At 35.8% G+C, this 24,958-nt stretch overlaps 1 protein-coding gene across 1 annotated transcript in view; it reads left to right on the forward strand.

Annotated features, from left to right (window-relative positions):
- LanA (laminin subunit alpha) overlaps nt 1-24,958 on the forward strand; it is a 1,191,635-nt gene that overhangs the window by 333,669 nt on the left and 833,008 nt on the right. The window contains exon 15 of the mRNA XM_090391815.1: nt 15,210-15,361. Within this exon, the coding sequence (XP_090247941.1) occupies nt 15,210-15,361 (152 nt within the window). The remainder of the gene's footprint in view (nt 1-15,209; nt 15,362-24,958) is intronic.

Genomic DNA, 24,958 nt, shown 5'->3' on the forward strand with positions numbered 1-24,958 from the left:
ATACTTATTCTTGAATTCATTCGCATTGCCATTGGATGTTGTGTGTGCATGCAGTGTGAATGAATTCAAGAATAAGTATGATAGCTAGTGCATGTACTATATGGCCTGCCTCGATGAGTTCCTGACTCCCTGGAGGTCTCTCTTAATAATAATAATATTAATGTGATCCATATAGATGTTGAATAACAGTGGAGATAGTGTGCACCATTATTTTACATCTGATTTAACATCAACTATCTTCCTGTGCTGCTTCTTCTAGAAAGGGAAGTTTTCTATTTTCTTCTTGTTCTAAAGTGAATTTTATGGTGTTGTGAAAATTGCTGAGATGATCTTTAAAATTGATAAGTTCATCTGTTGTTCCATTCCATATGATGAAAATATCGTCTACATAGCATAGCCATATTTTTGGTTTTTTATGGTAATTCTTTAGAGCATTGTTTTCAAATTGTTCCATAAATAGGTTTGCTGATACCGGTGCTAATGATGAACCCATGGCCAGTCCTTCTTTTAGTTCCCAGATTCTGTCTTGATAGGTGAAAAAAAGTATTGTTTATACAATGTTTAAAAAGATCTAAGATGTCTGGAGAGAAGAGGTCTTCTAGGAGATTCAAAATTTATTGTCTCGGGACGTTTGTAAACAAGCTGATAATGTCACTTGCTAAGATGTCTGATGCACCAATATATATCTTTCACTTTTTCTATGAAATGTGTACTATTTTTTATGAAGGAAGATGTTTTTCCTATATGATGTGAGATTATGTTGGTGAGGTATTTTGCAAGTTGGAAGTCGGTGAATCTCTTCCATCTACTATTGGTCTTAAAAGTATATCTGTCTTGTGGATCTTTGGAACACCATAGATTCTTCATATCAAAGGATGTTTTGATTGCAAGTATTTTTTAAGTTCTTCCGTCCGGAGAGGTACTTTTTTTATGAGATCATTTGTTTTTTTGTGTGTATGCCAATTCGGGTCTCTGTCTAAGGGTTTGTAGGTGTTTGTATCCTCCAGGAGACTTTTCATTTTATTATCATATTCTGTAGCATTTAAAACGACAGTTGCGTTGCCTTTATCCACTTTGATTATGACAATATTTTTGTCATCCTTTAATTTTTTAAGGCAATTAATTGTAAGGTTGATTCCTACGAGGTAATCTGCTTTTTAATAGTAAAGCTGCACTCTCTATATGGATAAGATCTGACATGTTGTTCGGTAGATTTCTAATTCCTTTTTCTATTTGTGCTATGATATCAATTTTCGGTAGGAAACGTGGAGTTAAGGCAAAGTTAAAACCCTTAAGTAAAAGGTTGTTCCTCTTCTTTTGTTAGGACTCTCGAAGAAAGGTTAACCTCCCAACCGGCCGGTGTGGATGAAATATTCAACCCTCCCTAGCTTTTTTCATGGATCAAAACTTCGTCGGCATTCCACCTTTTATCATGCCATTACCTTCCTCCGCCGTTAATCTCGTTACGGCTATTCTATAGCATTAGTGGATTAACTGTTGCTGAGTGACCTTTGTGTCCCCTCCCCCTGTCTTTACGTCTATTGTGTTGCCTAGAATTTCATTTACTGTCCTAAGTTATTTGACCTTTCTTGCCTCTAAAATGATTTATTGTGTCTCTTCCCAAAAATTGAAACCAATTTCACATATGCGAAAAAAAAATCAATCCTGAAATGCCCACTGATCAGCTTTTGCAATGAATCTATTTAGTGATAGTGAATTTGGTGTATTTTATTCAGTGCACCAGAAGAGATGCACTAATTGTTCTTCCACTTTACGTATAATAATTGAATAATTTTTTTTCGAATTTTAAAATTTTCAAATGTTTGCTTTGAAAATATGATGTCAAATATTTATATTTTTAAATAATATTTATTGAAATAAATATGTCCTTTTTCTTTTGTTTCTAGCGAAATAGCATTATATGGATCATCACATTTCAGATTTAGAAACGATTTTTTGTTATTCATAAAGACAAAATAAAAAGAAAATGTTAAAATGCTAAATTGCCTTACTCGGTTTCCGATTGTGTCTTTTTGGTATCAAAAATTTATATCCAATGATATTTTAGCAGTGATTCTTCCCCTTCGTCATTTATTTATTTATTTGTATTATGCATATTACGATAATATCTAGTGCATAACCTCGTAGATATGTTAAAAATATAATGTGAAAAATATCATATACGGAATGATTCAACATTTTTGCTCATTTTGAAGATTTTCTAATGCTTCCCCCCCTCTCCTTATTCTCTCCTGGAACTGAATTGCATAACTACTCTAAATTTCTATACAGGTTTGAAAGCTTTTCTAGACAGCATTCAAAATCAATTACTTAATTTTACCATTTTGACAAAAGATATACGGCAATCAGATTGTATCGTGAAGCTTCTAAATCTGTTCTATTTATTTGCAATCTAAAACCAGCTGTTCTACTGTCCGCTGAAATTATGTGAAATTTTAGAAATAATATGCTATATTTTCACCATGCAAAATTGTTTATATGCATACCACACAAAAGAAAGTTCAGTAGTATTATTTGTGTTTGTTTTTCTTTTAAAAAAATCTAAATATTACTTCTTCTGCTGCGGGAAGCTATTTCTGAAATAATCTACGTCTTATAAATACTTGGTAATTCTACAAATCAGTGCACCTGAAGAGTTGCACTGATTGATCTTTCACTTTACGTATAATAATTGAATAATTTTTTTTCGAATTTCAGAATTTTCAAATGTTTGCTTTGAAAATATTATGTCAAATATTTATATTTTTAAACAATATTTATTGAAATAAATATGTCCCTTTTCTTTCGTTTCTAGCGAAATAGCATTATATGGATCATCACATTTCAGTTTTAGAAATGATTTTTTGTTATTCATAAAGACAAAATAAAAAAAAAATGTTAAAATGCTACATTGCATTACTCGGTTTCCGATTGTGTCTTTTTGGTATCAAAAATTTATATCCAATGATATTTTAGCAGTGATTCTTCGCCTTCGTCATTTATTTATTTATTTGTATTATGCATATTACGATAATATCTAGTGCACATCCTCGTAGATATGTTGAAAATATAATGTGAAAAATATCATATACGGAATGATTCAAAATCCTTTTTCATTTTGAAGATTTTCTAATGCTTCCCCCCCCCCCCCCCCTCATTATCCTCTCCTAGAACTCACAGGTTTGAAAGCTTTTCTAGACAGCATTCAAAATCAATTACTTTATTTTACCATTTTGACAAAAGATATACGGCAATCAGATTGTATTGTGAAACTTCTAATTCTGTTCTATTTATTTGCAATCTAAAACCAGCTGTTCTACTGCCCACTGAAATTATGTAAAATTTTAGAAATAATATGCTATATTTTCACCATGCAAAATTGTTTATATGCATACCACACAAAAAAAAGTTCAGTAGAATTATTTGTGTTTGTTTTTCTTTTAAAAAAAAATAAATATTACTTCTTCTGCTGCTGGAAGCTATTTCTGAAATAATCTACGTCTTCTAAATACTTGGTAATATCCTCTTAGCTGGAGTAAAAGTTGAAGGCTTATTACTCTCAGTGCTATTGAGAAGAAAGGGGATAACACTAAAGTGCCCCAGGCTGTTAGTGCAGAATATGTCAAGAATGTCTTGTTTCCTTTTCGATTGTTGATTACCTATATTCTAACAGAAATACTGATATTTCGTTTACATGCTTATACATTATTTATACCAAAATAATTGCTTAATTTATAATGATCAGTTTCACTTTTATTATCAAAAATTAGAAATTAAATCATACAATTATCTAGAAAAAGAGGATTTGAATTATTTTCAAAGAAAAGGTGCATATGCGTTTCATAATCTTCTTTTTTTGGGGGGGGGATATAGACCTAAGCAATCTGCGGATATTTCAGATAATTTATTTCATAAATCGTTCGCAAGACAGCTGTTACAAACGTAAATCACTTGGGGAACATACCCATTCATTTTAGTGTAAAATAGTAGCAAAGGTTCAGTTACTTTAGATATCTAATCTAGAAGAAAATGTTATGTCTGCTGAGATTAGAATCATACGTGAATAATTTTTCTGACATGATTTCTCTATTCGTTATAATGTAACCAATTTCCAGATTTTTTTCCCTCCTGCAGACTTCATGTTATATGCAGTGATTTCTTCTTTGAACTATAAGAAAAAAAATCAGATAACAGGAGAAAAATATGTAGTGTTTTCTTTTCCACTGGCTGAATTTACAATGTTCTTTCTTTGTGTTTTGAAGAGAAACTGCAAATGACTTTTTTCTTACTATTTTTGCCATTAAAACATCTCATATAATTATAAGAGTGACATTTTACCGTTTTTCTCCCACACGAGAAACAGAAATAAGGTGGTAATAATATTGTTGATTTTGCCAAACTTCATTGTAGCAGAAATTTTTATTACAAAACTTTGTAATATATATATATATATATATCTCCGAAACAAGAAATTTGGAACCCATATCACATCAATGTTGAGTGTTGGCAAGGTGAAAATGTTCCCGTTATTATTTATATATTTCATTTATTAACTAGGGGGGCTATGCCCAACCCCCCGTGTTCCGGTATGGTAGACCAGTTCTCCTTCAATTGTGATAACTCGAAAGGGGGTTCAGCCCCTGAATTCTGATGACTCGAATTTTGAAGACTCGACACTCAGGGTAGCCCCTGAGTTTCAAAACGTTTCGATAAACATGACATAAAAAAACTTATCATTTTATATATATATATAGGGTAGATTTTATTTCATTATTTTTTATTGTTTTGATGAAATACTTTACCTGGAATACTCCTTCCAGTTTCTCTGTGTCATAAAAAGAACTTAAAAATTAGCCTTCAAGATGAAAAAGAAACAGTGCATTCGGGTATCCCTCCATCAATATTTGTAGTCCTGAAAAGGACTGTTTTGATGGCCTTGAAAACAAACATTTTTTAATTTCATACTGTTCAGAATTTAAAATTCTTGAACAGCGTGGAACACCTTGAAGCAAGGGTAAACACACAAAGCAGTTTTACACTCATGGCACCAGATTTTTGTTTCCTTTCTGATATTTTTTTTATTACATACATAATATTTGCGTGGAGGTTTTTTTTTTTATTAGCCGTTGGTGGTAGATTTTCGGGATAATGGTTGGAGTTAGCAGCGTTCAACCTCAGATGTCTGGCAGGATTTCCTGTTTTTCTGCTTGCTGAAGAAGGTGCATGTGCATGCAGCAATGCTTTCGCAATTTCTATTCTGTATTCTAGATATGTTATGGTAGACAAACATTTTTTCTTGTACAGGAGGAAACTGTTCCAAATAACAAAATCCAAACACTTCAAAATTCAAATAACATGCCCAAACACTTTTTTGTAATATTTTTTATGCTGTTTCCTCATTACAGAGTAGAATGATAGCTGCTGATCGCACCTGTCGACTCAACCCATAGTGTCGTTGTATGCACACACAGCAATGGGTTTTACTTTCTTCAAACCATGTTTCTCCACGGATTCCGCTGATGGATTGTGCAGGGAAGATAGCAGAAAAACATCTTTTTTGTCTTTCCAACGTAGTGCAAAGACTTTCCCTCGCTGATAAGTTAGGATTTCCCCCTTCGATAGCTTTCCTGAAGCCAGATCTCGAGGCATATCTCGCCTTTTTGCATTTACAGTACCATAACTATCTGTAAGATGCTGTAAAAGCAAATCAGCGAGTTCAGGACACATATATAGTAATTATCCATTATAATGCAGTAACCCCTCTCCAGTAAAGGGTCTAGTAACTGCATTACTGCACGCATCGACAAGGGGAGATCCGAATATTTATCGTGCTCGATTACAGTTTGCTTTCCCGCATAAGGTTTGAAATCCCAAAGATATCCACTTTCCGATTCGCAAAGCATAAAAAATTTTACTCCATACTTCGCTTTCTTTTTGGGAATATACTGCTTACATTTCAGTCCACCTTTGAATGGCATAAGGCTTTCATCGATACTCAAGTCTCTCTCAGGAATGTAGAGTGATCTACATTTTCATCAGAAAATCATAAATTTTGTTGAGGACTGGGCAAGGATGTGTTGCCTGATCGTATTCCTCATTATTCTGAAAATGCAAATACTTCATGATGAGACTGAATTGTTTTTCAGTCATAACATCACGAAACATTGGCGTGTTCAGAATCCAGTCTGTAGACCAATACATTTCGAGAGCGGGCTTTCGAAATGTATTTCGAAACTTCGGGTTTTTCACTTTCTTTATTCTGATATTGCATTTGAAGGATGACAGTGATTTTAAATATTAATTTCACCTATATCCGAATATCATATAATTTCCTGATTTATAATAATCAGGAAATATGTATATTGTCTGATTTATAATTTGCTAATTTATAATAATCACTCAGTATCGAAAAATTAGTTATGTGGAACAATTACTAGAGAAAAATAACGAATTAAATTAAAACTGTACCTATGTTTCATAACAGTTTTTGGGTGTGTGATAGTAATGCAACGGGGGGGAGGGGTTTAAACTATCAGAGGCGAAATAAAGTTCAATTCTATTGTAAAAATATGGAAATGAAATTTCACATTTGATATACATATTTTGAATGATAAAAATAAGCAAATGTATCGCTTACTTTAAAAATTGGAGAATAAAATATCTGAATTATGCAGAAAATATAAATTTAAATCATAACTGTTAATTTCATTTTGTAATGACCAATTATACAAGGAAACCAAGAAAGTGAAAGTACAGATTACTATACAACATGAAGAAAAAATTTAGTAATATGATTAAAGAATTTCATGTTATTCTCTATAAAGCAAAGTTGCTCAAGCGTGTCCTAAAGGAAATCTGTTAAGTATTATTCGATTTCGATGGTTTTGTACAAAATTAAAATTAATATAACCTGGAACGTCGGCAGCCAGTTTTCTTTTCTGTTTTTAAAAGAATATTCCAAATAATTATCGTGAATTAATTTCTTCGAGAACAAAGAAAAATCTTTTGTCTAGTAGCGATTAGAAAAAAATTAGCGCAAAAAAATAAAAAATTAAATTGGTTAAGTGAAGAAATTATGCAAGACCTTCATTTTGTCCAGAAATTAAAACTGTATTGTACAATAAAAAGAGAAAACAAAAATATAAATTATTTCTCTATTTTTAGTCTATCATATATAACTAAAATCCAGTTCACCAGCATGGAACAAGAAAGTCCGTTTCTTGTTATAGGCAACTGAGAGGCAGCTACGAACGGGAGATAATCCGATTAAGTGAAGAAATTATGCAAGACCTTCATTTTGTCCAGAAATTAAAACTGTATTGTACAATAAAAAGAGAAAACAAAAATATAAATTATTTCTCTATTTTTAGTCTATCATATATAACTAAAATCCAGTTCACCAGCATGGAACAAGAAAGTCCGTTTCTTGTTATAGGCAACTGAGAGGCAGCTACGAACGGGAGATAATCCGATTAACCTTTCTCTTCAGCGTGAGGGTTTATCACACCTTCTAATGGACATGACAATCAAATTGCACTTCTTATCCAGGTTCTTTAAACAGGTGGGCTGAATCTTATCCAGATTTAGTTGGACGTCTATAGACGTCCTAGCCGGTAGGAAGGTTAATAACTACTTTTGAATAATCTAGTTGTTTTTTATGTATTTCTTTCTTCTGAAGGAGTAAGTTGAACTTATGAATTAATGTATGTTTCATCTGTTCTGAGATCGCTATTGCTTTGTTGAATGTAACACTATCAATGTTGTTCCATAGGTAGGCTGGAAGAGATGTGGCCAGTTCATTATGAAAAGAAAAAGTGTTATTACTAATTAATGCTAATTCATCTCTAGTGACTGTAATTCTTTCTCTTAAAAGAGCTAGTTCCATTTTATGATAAATTCTGGAGGCCTTGGTTGTATGGAATGCGTGTTTGATTTTGATGAATTTCGGGATGACTTCGTTATCTCTGCATCGGATGAGGAAAATTAGATGGTTAATGAAGTTGAGATTTTTAATGCGTAGTTTCTCTAGTTGTATAATTTTATGCCAAAAGCACTCACTGTAAGTTTGTAATTGCAGGCGTAGACCTCTGTGGCTAATTGGTTCAAAAGACATATTTCAGTGATTACACCACTCTCACACCACCATCCTTCATAAAAAATAAGCTTAATTAAAACTCTTCGAGACAGAGCATACAAGATCTTTAGCACATAATGAAGAACTAAAATACTTAACACAAATCCTCCAACAGAATGGGTATGAAACAAAAACCATCAAGAGAATCCTTAAAATGCCTTCAACTAACAACACAATAAAACAGGATTACAAAAACGCAACCTCGCTTCCTTATATCAAAAATGTTACAGATAAGCTAGCCAAATTAATGAACAAACACAACGTAAAAGTAGCCTTCCTTCCTATGGAAAAAATCTCAAGATTCCTACATCCACCAAAACCACCTCATCATCCTCTTAAAAAACCAGGAGTCTACAAAATCCATTGCTGTTGCAGGATTTGCTATGTAGGACAGACAGAAAGATCTGGAGAAATACGCATGGCTGAACACCAAAAAGACGTACAATACAAAAGAGAGCAAAAAATGGGTCTTGCTTTCCGTACCACTTCCACTGGACACGATGTACTCTGGAAAATATAGAAAAAAAGGGGTAGATGATGTACTCTGGATATATAGAAAACAAAGGGGGGATGAAAAATCAGTTATGGGAAAATCTTAGAGAGGTGTAGAGCAGTTTCATGAGAAATATATGGTTAGGAAAGTGACTAGCATAGTAAGGAGGGAAAATTTTAAAACATAAATGAGATTAGCACTGCAATTCAAGGAGAATCTCTATTCAAATTCTAATTTTGTAGATGTACATAATATTTCAGTGCTTTCATTATGTTGTCAGTGAGAAGAGAAATGATTGTGGAGGAAAAACCTTGTTGGATGGAGTTGGTAGTCACGTCACCAGTGCAGATAATGTGACATTGCTATTCAGCAATTTATTATAGGTGTTTCATTCTGAAAGCAAGTATTATTTTCATAGATATGGAAGAGTTGAAGGATTAGTAGTCATAGATGATAAGAGTATTTATTTAATATATTGAACACTGTAGAAGTCAGTAAGATTGTACTGGATGAGATTTCACCCTCATGTTTGATGGAATAGTGGTAATTAATCATCTTATGTAGTTGTTGAGATTTTGAAAAATTATTAAGACCCAGTTGGGCAGATGGGTGTTATATAATTTATGAATATTATTATGTTGGAAGGGACATTTTTGTTTAGTAAAGTAATAATAATAGGTTGATGAGGAAAATAAACTGCCATTTTTCTTGATTTTGCAACAGTATTCAACTTGGGTCTGCATGATAAGTTCTTGTTTAGGTTCTAACATTGCAAAAATGGGTTTTAGATATTGATTTAATCAGATTGAATAAAAAATTCTCTCTGCTAGATATATATCACATAATTGTGTAATGGGAGAGCAGTTTTAGAGATAAAGAAGGTTACATGGAGGTTTACAGAGACAAGTACTATTCAACTTTTATATCATCAATATTAGCAATGGATTGCAGAGAGGTATTTGGTTGTTTGCAAATGATAATGAAGTTTAGGAGTTATTAGTAATTCTGCTGATGTTGTGGCTCTTCTGGAAGATTTGAATAAGCTGGATGGAAAAACAAATAGGAATAACAGGTTACCACTGCTAAATGGAAACTGTATGCTCTTTCTTCGTGTGGTTAGGTATACTGACTGAAAGGAAGAAAGCAAAGAATTTTGGGGAAGTTCATAGAATATACTACTGAGGTTTTGAAGAAAATTCAGAGGGCTACAGCAATATTGTTAGTCAGTAGAGATAGGAGGGAGATAATTCCACTTTATAAGGTTCTGATCAGACGATATCTTGATTACTATGCTCAGAGTGGTCACTAGGATTTGAAGGCAAGAAATTCAGCATGGAATGGGTATGGAAGCAGGGCTGGTGTACATTGGTTAAATGGATAGACTGAGGGCATGCATTCTGCAGTCTGATAGATGGACAATGAACAGGTGATGTGATTGATACATTTCAGCTGTTAGATATTTACTAGATTGACAGTAGGAATATTTCTCATATGATAGCATAAGAGGAAGGAACAGTGAATGAGTTTAAGGTATGGTATGATAGATTTTATATGATGTGATGATTCTGACTCATAATGAGTCTTAGGAGACCATGGAGATCCTGAATAATAATAATAATAATAAGTAATCAGTGGTGGTAGACAGCATTGTGTGTAATTGATGGATTGAGGCATTGTGTGTTGCTAGTGGTATTATGTAGATGGTCGTTTAAGGTAGCATAGAGTGGAGTGCCCTCCTGTAATAGTCCTTGGAGGAAACATATAATAATAATATAATTATTATAATAGCTTAATATCATAAATATGATGATTCAACATTAATGAATTTTAAAAAGAAATATTATACTTGTTTTAGCTAGCACATTTTTTAAAATTGTGTTTGAAATTCCTTTTAAAATTAACATTATTTTTAAAATTAATGCAGAGAAAGTGCAGAAGTCAGTTAAATAAGAGAATTGCATCATGAAGATTCACTACTTCTTCCAACCTACAAATCTCCAATCCTCTAATAATTATCCATAATTGTATAACAATTAAAGTTGTATTTATCATTGCAATTCTCATGGTAAACCTATTTGAAGCTCTTATCTTTGATTGCAGATGCATTGTGGCTGCTCACATGTATATATAAATATTGGTATTGATAATATTGATTCCATTAACTACAGAGCTGAGTTAATTGTACATAAAGTAGATGGTTCAGTTTTTGTTTGCTCAGTTGTACAGGTTCCAATATGGAAGTGGATTTAATTTCTGTGATGTTGTTTTCTTATTAAATTAATGTTATTATGTTTGAATCTCTGCCTATTATTGCTTAAATTCTATCTGCAGTTTTATCCAGGCAACTCATGAGTACTTCATCATATCATCAGCTTTATAATTTTTTAGGCTCAATGACCTGTAATACTAAGTACTACATCTAGGAGATGGTTTTGTTTGGGAGAGTGAATTTAGATTAAGAGTGACTGACCTGCAGAGGGAGATAGATGAGTTGAAAGAGGAGGTGGAATGTCTTGTGAATGAGAGCAGAAGTATGAAAGATAAGATTAGGAGAATGGAAGAGATAAATGCAAGGCGAATCAGAGTAGGAGAGAGAGAGAATTTAGGGAGTATGAGTGAGAGGTATAGGGGTGCTAGAAGAGGAGAGAATGGAAACAGTAGAAGAGAGGGAATGAGAGAGAGAGGTATGAGAATGCTAGCAGACGAGAGGATGGAAACAGTAGGAGAGACGGAATGAGAGAGAGATATGGAAGTGCTGGAAGAGGAGAGAATGGAAATGGTAGGAGAGATGGAATAAGAGAGAGGTATGGGAATGCTAGAAGACGAGAGGATGGAAACAGTAGTAGGAGAGACAGAATGAGAGAGATGTATGGGAGTGCTAGAAGAGGAGAGAATGGAAGCAGTAGAAGAGAGAGGTATGGGAATGAAAGAAGAGGAGAGAATGGAAACAGTAGGAGCGAGGGAATGGTAAGAGGTATAATGTATGGCGACTCGATGATCCGTGGTGTTCAAGATAGGATGCGTGAGGAGTGTTTGCCAGGAGGAACAATAGAAAGGGTGGCTATGGCAATTAAGAGAGGTGAAAGGGTCGATGAGATGATTGTGATGGTAGGAACGAATGACTTGAGTGGTAATGTAAGTCGGGCAGCGAGAGATATGAGATTTTTGCTTGAGACTGTACGGAAGAAGACAGAGAGAGGAAAAATAGTGTGTGTGTTGCCTAGGTATGATAATGATGAGCTGAGCAGAAGAGTGGTGATATCGAATGGCATAATAGCAAGAATGTGTAACAAGAGAGGACTGGTATATGTGGATGCTTGGAGTGCGTTTAAGGAAGGAGAGGAATTGTATGCGAGAGACCGTTTACATTTGAATGAGGAAGGACGTAGGCATCTGGAGAGATGCCTACGTCCTTCCTCATTCAAATGTAAGATGATGCTGTTCTGAACGAGTCAAATGTAACAGAGATGCTGTTCTGAACGAGTCAGTGTGTCCCAGGGAGGATGATAGCAGGGGTGGCCTCTTGTGGGAATGGATACTTGGGAGAAGGGAGACAATGTCAGGTAACACTGAGCCCAGTGGAGTCTAGAAGGGATAATACTGGGTATAGAAACAATGGCATTTATATGCTTTATACTAATGCCAGGAGTATCCGGAATAAGGGAGAGGAATTGGTGGCGCAGATAGCATCAGCCTGGCCAAAAATTATTGCGATCACTGAGACGTGGTTGACAGAAGGGGATATAACAACAGGAATAGAAGTTGCTGGGTATAGCATTTTTTGTCAGGATAGGAGGGGAAGGCGTGGTGGTGGGGTACTGCTTATGATAAGTGATGACCTATGTCCTCTAAGAGTGGAGAATTTGGAAGGAAGTGAGACAAATGATTTTGAGAGCGTATGGTGTGAGGTAGAGGTAGGCAAGATAGGATATTTAGTGGGGTGTTGCTACAGACCCAGGAGCACAGAGAATGGGGACCAGGAGATGTTTAGACAGCTAAGTTTGGCAAGTGCAAGAAGAATGATTGTTATGGGAGATTTTAACTTCAGTAGTATAAATTGGAGAGAGGAAGATGCATGTAGCAATAGGGGAATGGAATTTCTAGAATTTTTGAGGGACAAATGTCTTAGGCAACATGTAACAGAGGGAACAAGAGGTTCAAAAGTTTTGGATTTGGTTATAGCATCAGAAGAGTTGATAATAACTGAGTTCACGTCTCTCCCACCAGTTGGAGAGAGTGACCATATGGTGTTGACTTGGAAAATGAATAGACATGCAGGAGTATCAAAGAGACGGGAACCTATGTGGAATTATAAGGCAGGTGATTATAATAGTCTTAGACGTCAACTTCGGGAAGTTTCATGGAGGGAGGAATTGGAAGGCCGGGATATCACTAGTGCGTGGGAAATTGTGAAAGAATATTTGTTATTAGCAATGGTAAGTTGTATACCACGAGTGAAGAAGAAGACGCAATTTGGAGTAAAGTGGATGACAAACAATATTAAACAGGAATTGCATGCGAAAAAGAGGCTATGGAAGAGATGTATGGAGACAGATGAAGAGATGAATGAGGAATATAAGACACAGGCCAGAAGAGTGACTAGTGTGGTAAGGAAAGCGAAACTGGAATATGAGATCAGATTGGCCCTAAGATCCAAAGAAAATCCTAGGGAATTTTTTAGCTATGTGGCCAGTAGGAGGAGAAATGACTGTGGAAGAATTATATTGTGGGATAAAAATGGGAATTTTGTGACTGATGCAGAGGACATAGTGGAATTGTTCAATGAATACTTTATTGGAGTATTTCATCCTAGAGGAGTCAGTTTTAATGCTAGAGGGATAGGACTGGTTCAAGGTCTGGAGGTACAGGAGGAGAGTGTGTTTCAGATACTGAGTACTCTGGATGTCAGTAAAGCTGTGGGACTGGATGGTATTTCACCACGAGTTTTGAGAGAATGTGCTAGGGAATTGACAGTGCCTTTAACGTGGCTTTTCAATGAAAGTCTTACCTTCCTTCCTTCCAGGAAATGGAAGGAAGGAAGGTAAGATAGTGCCATTGCATAAGGGTGGTAACAGACTGGAAGTGTTTAATTATAGGCCAGTCTGTGTGTCATCAGTAGTTGTTAAGATCTTGGAGAAAGTAGTGAGGGACCGTATACAGCATTGGGCAGATGAGGGTAATGTTATCTGTGAGAATCAACATGGATTTGTGAAAGGACGCTCTTGTTTTAGCAATATGCTAGCCTTTTATAATAAAGTTACAAGAACATTAGATGAGGGAAAGGCATATACTGCAATTTTCTTAGACTTGGCAAAGGCATTTGACAGGATGCCACATGATAAGCTGATATTTAAGTTGCAGCACATGGGTCTGGATGTCAGATTGGTCAACTGGATTCAGGATTGGCTGTCTGATAGGTATTAGAGAGTTGTGTATGGTGGAGCAGAAGGTTACAAGTGGGGTCCAACATGGCTCATTACTGGGATCTATATTGTTTAACCTTTATATCAATGACATTGTCAGTGGATTGCAGGGGGATATTCAGTTGTTTGCGGATGATGCAAAGCTGGGAAGGATTATTAGTAATAGTGCAGATGTGGTAGCCCTGCAAGAGGATTTAAATAAGCTAGATAGATAGGCAAATGAATGGGGTGTCAGTTTAATGCAGCAAAATGTAAGGTCTTGAGGTTTGGGAAACATCGATGGGATGCTGCATACTCTATGGGAGGAGTTATACTGGAGGAAGTAGGGGAGACAAGAGATCTGGGGTTGATGATTGATAGAAACCTGATGTTTAGGGGACATATTGCAAAGGTGGTGAAGGTAACACACAGGATTGCTGCTATTATGAGAAGGACACTGACCTTCAGAGATAAGAGGGTTATCATTCCGTTGTATAAGTCTCTGATGAGACCACACTTGGACTATTGTTCTCAGATTTGGTCCCCAGGATTTGAAGGGGATAAATTAACTGTGGAAAGGATACAAAGACGGATGACAAAGATGGTTTCAGGACTGTACAAGGATAGTTATGAGGATCGGCTGAGAGAATGTGGACTGCAGAGTTTGGTGGATAGAAGAAGGAGAGGTGATATGATTGAGACTTTTAAACTGTTGAGAGGTGGTTACAGGGTTGACACTGGGGAGTTCTTTCGCTTGGTTGAACAGCGGGAAGGAGTGATGACAAGAGGCCATCCCTGGAAGTTACGAAAGGAAACTGTGAGCAAGAGGGTAAGGAGTGGTTTCTTTGTGTGGAGGGTGGTTGAGCCGTGAAATGCATTGCCTGATGGAGTGGTGGGAGCGAGAACTGTCAGTGAGTTTAAAGAGTGGTATGATAGACTTTGTGTTTCTCAGAGGGGGACCTCCCATCGATGAGTCTTGATAGACTTTATGTCTTAGGAAGGACCTCCCTCGATGAGTCTTTTGACTCCTTGGAGGCCTGAATAATAATAATAATAATAGTTAATAATATATAAAATACAGTTTATATATTATAAAAAAAGGCCGAGTCCTCTCATGCATATGTTTAACAATTCATTACAGAATATGTACTGAAGATGATAAGATTCTTTATTTCTTTAGATATTCAGCAAAGCAGTGATATGGTCTTTGAACCAACCACTCACCCTAAATTTATGAAAGTTGCCGGAAAACAAGGGCTAGTAGCTGCACCATTTGTCCTAAACCCAGGACGCTGGGTTGTTTCAATCAGATTACTAAAGCCACTTTTCTTGGTGAGTTGTTAGATCTCTTGTGTTAGGCTAAAATTATTGACAAAAAATATATTTTACTTATTCTACATCATTCTTATTTTAATTTGCTGAAATTTTACAATTGTCAGTTTTTTTTGCAAAAGTAACATGTGCAAAGGATTTGCTATACTTGATGAGATTTATTAATATCTTTGTAAAATTTTACAGTGATATTCTGTTGGACTAGGAGTTATCAGTAAATGTGAATCTAGCTAATGCAATGAAAGAATGTGTAATTGCAGAAGCAAATAACTGTGAATCACAGAATGGAACGAGGGTAATTGATAACAGATTATCGTATAAGATCTCAGAATGAAAGTGAGCAAGACTAAGGAAGAATAAGAAAGTATAGTCAGAATTCATTTCATTTCACTTACTTTTGCGGAAGCGAAAGGAAAGTTGGAAATGAGGAAATGCAAGAAATGAATGATACACTGATAGGTAGTGTAATTGCCAGGATATAAGACTTGAAAAGTGAATTGATCAGAATGAGAAGTGAAATGAAAAATATGAATAGTGAGTAGAAGTTTCATAGATAAATTGCAAAAGATAAGAGTGCAAAAGGTTAGGATGAAAGAAAGCAGAGAAAAAGGTGATGAATAGCTCAAGAATAGCAATGTATGTATGGAGATTCCATTATTAGTTATTCCATTTCCTCTTTTATTTTTGCATGCTAAGGTCCTTATCATTTGCTATAATTTGATAGTGATTACTTCATAACTTGTACAGTGTGACTCCTAAACTTCAAGTCACTGTGCACCACCACTTCCTGTTCTTTCATCTTTTTTACCACCTTCTGAATTTCCCTATCAGATCTTTGCATCCTATCCTTGCCTACTACACTTCAAAACCTTACGACATTGAAATGATAGTTCAACTCACTTATCTACTCATAATCTATTTAGATCCTGCTGTAACAACAATTGCTTGAGTCCTCATTGTTCTCCCCAGATTTGTATCATCTGCATACAGATGACATGTAACTTAATATAAGTTAAATAATATGACTCTTGTGGCACACCATTAGTTGCATTCCTGTTTCAGGATTCCATGTGTCAGTACACAAATTGCTGATACCTATCCAACTCACTAATACACTATCTAGCTCCATCTGTTCCAATTTAGTTACCAGCTTGTGTTGCAGTACCAAAAGCTTTCCTTACAAGAACTTCCTTTAACAAAGACCTTATGTGGAAAGAATTTGCTTCCTGCTCTCTTGCTGACACCTAGTTTCCTGGAATGGTCTCTTGTCTTGCCCTTGTCCTTTCATTCTATGAACCATCTCTTCACATTAACCTGGTGGCAACTCTTTATCAACATATACATCTCAATCTTATTTCCTCTTCTCTTCATATTCACAACTTTCTGCAATACTTTTTCAGTCCATTCTCTTTCCCCACATTTCAAAAACTGGAATTCACCTTAGTCATTGACCTTTTCCTATATATATATATCCTAATCTCCATGAAAATCAGGTGACTACCATAAGCAGTGTAATGATTTCACAACTCAGTTTACTGGCATTAATAACAGCAGGATGCCGAGGAGAAAGATGATGATTATAAGTTTCATGATAGCTGCATTATGTAGACAGAGAAACCTTGAGTATGTGGATATAGGGATAAATATGAAGATTGCAGATGGTTGTTTGCTGATGATGGTCTACATCAGAGTGAGAGTTAGGAGTGACAATATTTATCCAAGCATACTTAAGAAAGGACTAAGAAAAATTGTGTTAGAGAAATTTGGGAGGGAACGTGATGGTTTCAGACGAAAGGATTTTTACATATTTTTATTTTAAGACAAATACTTTAAAAAAAATCTATAAAACAAGAATCAAGAACTATACAATATATCCATGATCCTTGTTATATTTGAAAGATTTCTCTTCTTTCAATAGAAAAGACATATGATAAGGTACTAAGAGAAAAGTTTTTCAAAGCAATACCAGTAAATGGTACATCTGTTTACACTGGAATATCATTTAGACAAAGAATTATCAAAATCTTCTCAACATAATGATATCCACATGTATTGTTAATCCTTTTGCTGATGGGAATACATAAACTAGCCAAACTATTCTTACTGATTTTTCTTTCTTTTTTATATTTTAATTAAAAAAAAATAACATGCAGAATAGGGGTAGATACATGGGGTTCCCAAAATTTGTCACACATATATTTACTCTCTCTTTCTACTTTTCCTCTCCTTACATGAAATATTTAGACAGACATGGAAATACTTTGTGGATTTTTCTTAGGAAAAGGAGGAATGAGTGTTATAAAGTACCTTATTTTCAATCGGGGGGGGGGGGGGGGAAATCACAAGATGATGCACATCCATCCCACTTCAGTGGTTGTTTTCAATCAACTTATGGAATATTTGAAAAATTTCTCTTCTGAGAGTCAGCTGAAAATCCAAAAACATTATTACAGTAACCTCTATGGAGTGAATGGACTCATTCTGGGAAACATACTCAACCAGTGACATGTTTATCATAAATATCATGAACTTTGAAGTTATTTACATTGCTTTCACAATGCCCTCCAGCACTGTATTTCATTCCCCAGCAACACTCCGTGTAAAAAATGTTCTCATCACATGATTCTTCATTACATCTTTATACAACTCCATGTTATGTCATCTTAATGTCTACTCTTTTTTAATTCCTTCTGTATTAATCTGATAGAATTCCTTAACTAACTTGAAGGTCTCTATCATATCTCCTCTTTCCCCTCCTATGCTTGAAACCCTGCAATCCGCATTCCCTCAACCTCTGCATAACCAACACTCCAGAGTCCCAATATAATTTTTGTGATTTAACTTTGGACCCATTCTGGTGTTTCCACATCACACTGAAAACTAGGCGACTAAATTTGAGTGCAATAGTCCATGTGTGGTTTGATTAATGCTTTATATGAAGGCAGCATCTCCTCCTTATTTCTACACATCATGTACTTTTTATCATAATAGCAACATGATTGCAAGTGCTGCAAAGACTGCAGCACTTGCAATCTGTCCATTGTCTACCATTATCACAAGATCCTGAATCTAATCCGCTTCCTGAAGCACAGCTCCACCAATACAGAACATAGACTTTTATTTCTGTAACCTAAAGTGTAACACCTTGCATTTATTAATATTAAAACTATAGCCGATTCATCTGTCCAAACTAAAAGTGTATTCAAATCTTCCTGTGGAGAATTAACATCGGCAATGCTCTTGATAATTCTTCTAATTTTGCATTATCGGTAAACATTTGAAGATCCTCAGGCAATTCACATGAATATCATTAACTGGTCACCTTTTTCTAAGATGCTGCTTCATCATACACAAATTGCTGATATTTTTCTGGGAGCTAATCTTCAATTCACATAACCAGTCTGTCATGTGATAATCTACCAAATGCCTTTGCAAAGTCCAAGAAAATCACTGTATATGAATCTCCCTTATCCAACACATTAAACACCTTATCATAAAATATAAGCAGATTGCTAAAACACAACCTGCCCTTCACAAACTCATGCTGACCATCATAGAGAATCTTATGTCTATCATCCAATCCTGTATTATTTCTCTAACACTTCACTACTTCAAATATACAAATCAGTCTATAATTGGAAAGTTCTGTCCTAGAACCATGCTGGTGGAGAGGTTCTATTTTGCCTTCTACTTTTTAGGAACTTTCCTCACTGCAAGACTTTCATTAAATAACAGATCAAGGGCATGGCTAACCTCTTTAAAAATACATGGCAATGTGTTATCCCTTCCCACAGCATCTTGTATTTGCCTAATGCCTGCCTCCCTTCCACATGTTGCACAGCATCATTCACACTAGTATGATATACACTGATGAATTGTTCATTAAATAATTCCACTATATCATTTCCTATGGTTACTCTACTACCATAACTATCCACCATTGTCAACCTGTTATAATTATTTTTCTTCTTGCTTGCCACATAGCAGAAAAATTCTCTTGGATTAGCTTTGACGAGACTGGCAAAGCTTGATCATATTCCACTTTTTCTTTTTTAACAGCGCTTTTCACTTTTCTGGCCAGCAGTTTATATTCTTCATGCATCTGTTCACTAAAATCTGAATCTTCCATAACAAATTCTTTTGCCATGCTAAGTGCTTGATTTCACTGTTCATCCATCCCAATCCTACTCTGTTTATTTGTTTAACTCTTGGCATACAGTTATGCATTCCTAGTGCCAGGTACTGCCTTATAATTTCCAATGCACTGTCAGCATCTTTTCTGCACAACTCATCAACCCACTGAAGTGATGCTAGTTGGCTACGGAGCTTCTCATAATTATTATTATTATTATGGGCACCTCCATGGAGTCCAAAGACTCATTGCAGGAGACCCAATCTATCATTCCTCTCCTTGAACCTATTAACAGACAACAGGCACTGACTCTGGCAACTCATTCCACTCATTCACAACTCTTCAAGCAAAAAAATCTAGTCTTCATACCCCTACTAACCACACCTTTATTCAACTTCCAGGGATAACCCTTGTTCTGCTCCCTCTAGCCAAGTGCTGAAACATTTCCTTTGCATCTATCCTATAAAATCTTTTAAGCAACTGAAATGTTTCTGTCATTTCCCTTCTTTTTCTCCTATCAACCAACTTCTGCCACAGCTCTCCATAACTCTCTAAATCAAACACACACCTTCAATCTATCCTAATAGGGAACATTCCACAGGTCACTCGCCTCCACTGCTTTCCCATCCCCCAAGAAACCCAGACCACCAGACTTGAGGACAGTAATCCAGATGTGGGCATATGAAGGCCTTATAAAGGAATAACAACTTATCTCTACTTGTTAATGTGTTCTTAGCCAAGTAATCCTATGGGCTACCTTAGGAACCTTAGCAATATGTCCTCTAAACTTTAACTCTCTATCTACCACAACCTCTAAATCTCTAGCTTCATCTATTTCCTGAAGTACAGTGCCATCAATGTAATACATGACTTGTAATCTTTTTATCCCAAAATGCATAACTTTACATTTCTCTACATTAAACTGACATCCATTAAATTTTTCCCATACTTCCAGCCTATTTAAATCGTCTTGCAAGCTCTCCACATTGCCTGGATTAACTCTACCTAATTTCACATCATCAGTAAACAACTGAATATTTTCTTCAGATTAATTCCTATATCATTTATGTACAAATTAAATAGGTGGTCCCAGCACTGAACCTTGCAGCACACCATTAGTGACCTGTTTTTGCTTCAATTCTGCCCCTCCATATACCACTTTTTGACATCTGTTCAGCAGCCACCCTCCTATCCACTTAACCAGTGTCATATCCATCCCCATTTGTTCTATTTTGTGTAACAAAGTTCCATGTGGTATTCTGTCAAATGCCTTTGCAAAATCCAGCAAAATCATCATGAAGCCATTTTTTTTTTTATCCAAATCAGTTGTTACTCTATTATAAAAAGTTAGTAAATTACTAAGGTATGGCCAACTTTTCATGAAGCTATTTTGGCCATCATACAGTATCATACTTTTATTTACCCATTCTTGAATTCACCTTTTTATCAATTTTCTAGTACTTTTACCACCATGCCTGAGCTACTGATTGGTGTATAATTTGTTCCTACAGTTTTATGCAAAGGAATTATTTTGCCCTCTTTCCACTCCCTTGGAACACTGCCAGAACTGAGACTTAAATTAAAGAGCGTAGTCAAAGGCATTGCCAGTTGCCTTGCACATTCTTGGGAAACCCTAATCCACCTTATAGTTCCACACATATATACCTTTTTGATAGCATCCTTTTCCTGTTTGACAACTTTCCAAACTAATGCCTAATGATCACTCTCACTAACAGATGGCAGTGTTGATACTTCATTCACAACCACATTCTTGGGAGGATATTACCAAATGTAACATCTGAAACCCCCCATGTTGCTTCCATCACATGCTGCTTAACTAGTTATCCCAGAAACTTCACACCAAATTCACATTTCTTGTTACCACATATTATGTCTACTTTTCAAATCCACATTGCTATAATTAAAATCTCCCATTAGTAAGATCAACTGCCTTTTACTTGCCCAACTAATCTGTGTAAACATTCCACAATCAGTGCTTCAAGCCTTAGGGGTCTCTTTTAGGGTCATTGCCATCTGTATATCAATATTGGCAAGGATTTAGATTGGGATTCAGTTGTTTGCAAATGATGCAAAGTTGGGACGAAATATGAAGAGAGCAGATGTTGTGGCCTTACAAAAAGACTTGAATAGATTAAGTGAATGGACACAGGAGCGAAGGATGATAGTTCAATGTTGTAAAATGTAAGGTTTTAAATTTCAGGAAACAAAGATGAGATGTAGAATTTACACTTGGTAGAGATATATTGTTGGAGGTGGGGGAAACCTGATGGTGGATAAGGATCTAAAATTTATCATACACATTGCCAAAATTGTGAGAATAACAGAAAGAATTCTGGGAATGATGTGGAGAACACTGACTTGTAGAAGTAAGTAGATTCTTGCTTCATTGCATAAGACTCTGATTAGGCCACACATAAACTACTGTTTACAGGTTTGGTCTCCTGGTTTTCAAAAGGATGAAGAGATGTTGGAAAGGGTCCAAAGCTGAATGACTAAGGTAGTTTCTGATCTCTGGAATGTTCAATATGAGGAAAGGTTGAGATGGTGCAATTTACAGATGCTAGTGGATAGTATAAGGAGGGGGGGATATGATATAGACATACAAGTTGGTAAGGGGTTGTTATAGGATCAGTGTTGAAGAGGTTTTACAGAAAACAGTGAGAGATCAGGGGAGAACAAGAGGTCATCCCTGAAAGTTGAATAAGGGGGGAGTGAACAAGGGAGTGAGAAGCAGGTTTTTTGCATGCAGGGTTGTGAATGATGAGCTGTGTGTATGGCAAAAGGTTCTAGATGAGTCACTGACTCCATGGGGTCTTAGGGTAATAATAATAATAATAATAATAATTCAGTGGCCTGCAACAACACCCTATTAGATATACGAGGGTTGTTTGAAAAGTTTAGTAAATTTCCAATAGATGGCAACACAATTCATTCATTCATTCATTCATACCAGTGTCACCATGTATTATCTTTTTCATGACCCCTGGAAAAATTTTAGCCATGCGTGATGCATACATTTGGCAAACATTTAAAATGACGTGTTTGCATTTTTCATAAAAATGAAAAAACACGAGTTTCATGCAGCGATAAAACACTTTTATTTGAAGAAGTGGATGACCACGCAGATCAAAGCCAAGTTAGATGCAGTTCATGAGGACTTTGCACCAGCATTAAAGACTTATTTTTGGATAAATGAGTTCGTTAAGTGGTCGTAACTGCATCGAAGATGAAGCACGCTCCTGACACCTAACTGAGGTCACTACAAAGGACAAAATCCATGGTATCATTATGGAAGACTGCCAGGTGAACATGCATGAGATTGCTGAGAGTGTAGGCATCTCAACTGAACAGGTGAGTAATATCCTGCATGAAAAATAGCACATGAAAAACTTGTATGTGCAATGGGTGCCACAATTGTTGACTGTCAATCAAAAAAGCATGCAAAAAGACATTTCAATGCAGTGTTTGCCAATGTTTAATTGTAATTCGCAGGATTTTTTGCATCAATTCATGACTGTAGATGAAACTTGGATCCACCACCACACACACACACACACACACACACACACACACACACTTGAGTCCAAGCAGCAGTCAAAACAGTGGACGATGCCCAGTGAAAGAGCACTGAAAAAAGCGAAGACTGTTTTGTCAGCTGGGAAGGTGATGGCCACTGTTTTTTTGGATTGTCAAGGAATTATCATGATAGACTATTTGGAAAAGGGTAAGACAATAACAGAAGTCTATTATGCATCATTGTTGGACCGTTTAAAAGAACTGAAGAAAAAAACAGCCAAGATTGGTGCAAAAAAAAAGTGCTCTTTCATCAAGACAGTGCACCATCCCACACATCGGCCATTGCAGTGGCAATCACAAATTGAGGTTCAAATTAGTTCCACATCCACCGTATTCTCCGGACTTGCCCCATGTGACTGCTTCTTGTTCCCATACTTAAAAATTTGGCTTTGTGGGAAAAAATTTCTTTGAACGAGGATATCATCAAGGCTGTCAATGACTATGAGGGTGGTCTGAAAAGTTCTCGGGCCTTGACCATAGATGGCAACACTATCGGCAATATTTTTTTTTTCTAAGTTGGTACACCTGTCATAAGCATCCATGTGAAATTGCAAGTCATTCTATCAAGTAGTTTGTTTTATACAGCTGTCTGAAGGAAAAGTATCTGTATCCCTTGAAATGGATAAAATTGAGTATCGTGCAGTTATAAAATTCTTTGTAAAACAAGGTTTAACGTCAAAAGAAATTCATTCAAAGTTCATAAAAGTTTATGGGCACTCTTCTCCTTCGTTTTCGACAATTAAGAAATGAGCTGCTGAGTTTAAACATGGCTGTACCAGCCTTGAAGATGAGCCACATGAAGGATGTCCAAAAAGTGTAACAACACCAGAAATCATTGATCAAGTGCACAATATTGTATTGGATGACCGGCGAGTCAAAGTGCATGAAATTGCTGAAACTATAGGCATTTCAAAAGAACGTGTAGGATATATTTTGCATGGAGAATTGCAAGTGAAAAAGCTTTGCACAAGATGGGTACCATGCTTGCTCACAGCAGATCAAAAATGCACTCGCATGAAAATCTCTGAACAGTGCTCGGAGCATTTTAACAAGAATAAAACTGATTTTGTGTGTTGATTTATTACTATGGATGAGACTTGGATTCACCATTACACACCAGAATCCAAACAGCAGTCAAAACAGTAGACAGAAGCCAATTGTTCAGTGCCAAAGAAGAAAAAGTCAGTTCCATCAGCAGGAAAGGTCATGGTATCAGTGTTTTGGAATTAATAAACTAAAGGCATTTTGTTTATTAATTATCTTGAAAAGGGTAAAACAATAACCAGAGAATATTATTGTAATCTTTTAACCAGATTAGATGGACCCTTTTTGCAGAAGAAAAAAATAATTTTTCATCAGGAAAATGCACCTGCTCACAAAGGTATTTTGGCAATGGGAAAATTAAGGGATCTGCACTATGAACTGTTGAAACATCCACCCTATTCCCCAGATTTGGCTCCTTCTAACTTCTGTCTCTTCCGAAAACTTAAAACTCTTCCTCGCTGGTCAGCATTTTTCTTCTAATCACGAGGTGATTGCAGCTGTAGAAGAGTATTTTGCAGATCTTACTGAGAACCACTACAGGTACAGGATAATGGTGCTGGAGCATCACTAGAATAAATGTATTAGTCTTAAGGGAGATTATGTTGAAAAATAAAAATAATCTTGAAATTATAAATTCATTTTTTCATTGTTAGGCTGAGAACTTTTCAGACCACCCTCGTACTCTTCTTTACTGCCTCCATTTTTGTAATGCTAACTAGCATTTCCATGTTAATCAAAACAACAACTAAAGTGATCACTTTTAAAATCACAATTCCACAGTACAATGCCTGTATTCAATCTGACTATCACACGAAATCAGTTAC

Source organism: Typopeltis vanoorti, chromosome 4 (assembly GCF_054136105.1).
Source record: "Typopeltis vanoorti isolate ZY-2024b chromosome 4, IOZ_Tvanoo_1.0, whole genome shotgun sequence".
In the NCBI taxonomy this organism is placed as follows: Eukaryota; Metazoa; Arthropoda; class Arachnida; order Uropygi; family Thelyphonidae; genus Typopeltis; species Typopeltis vanoorti.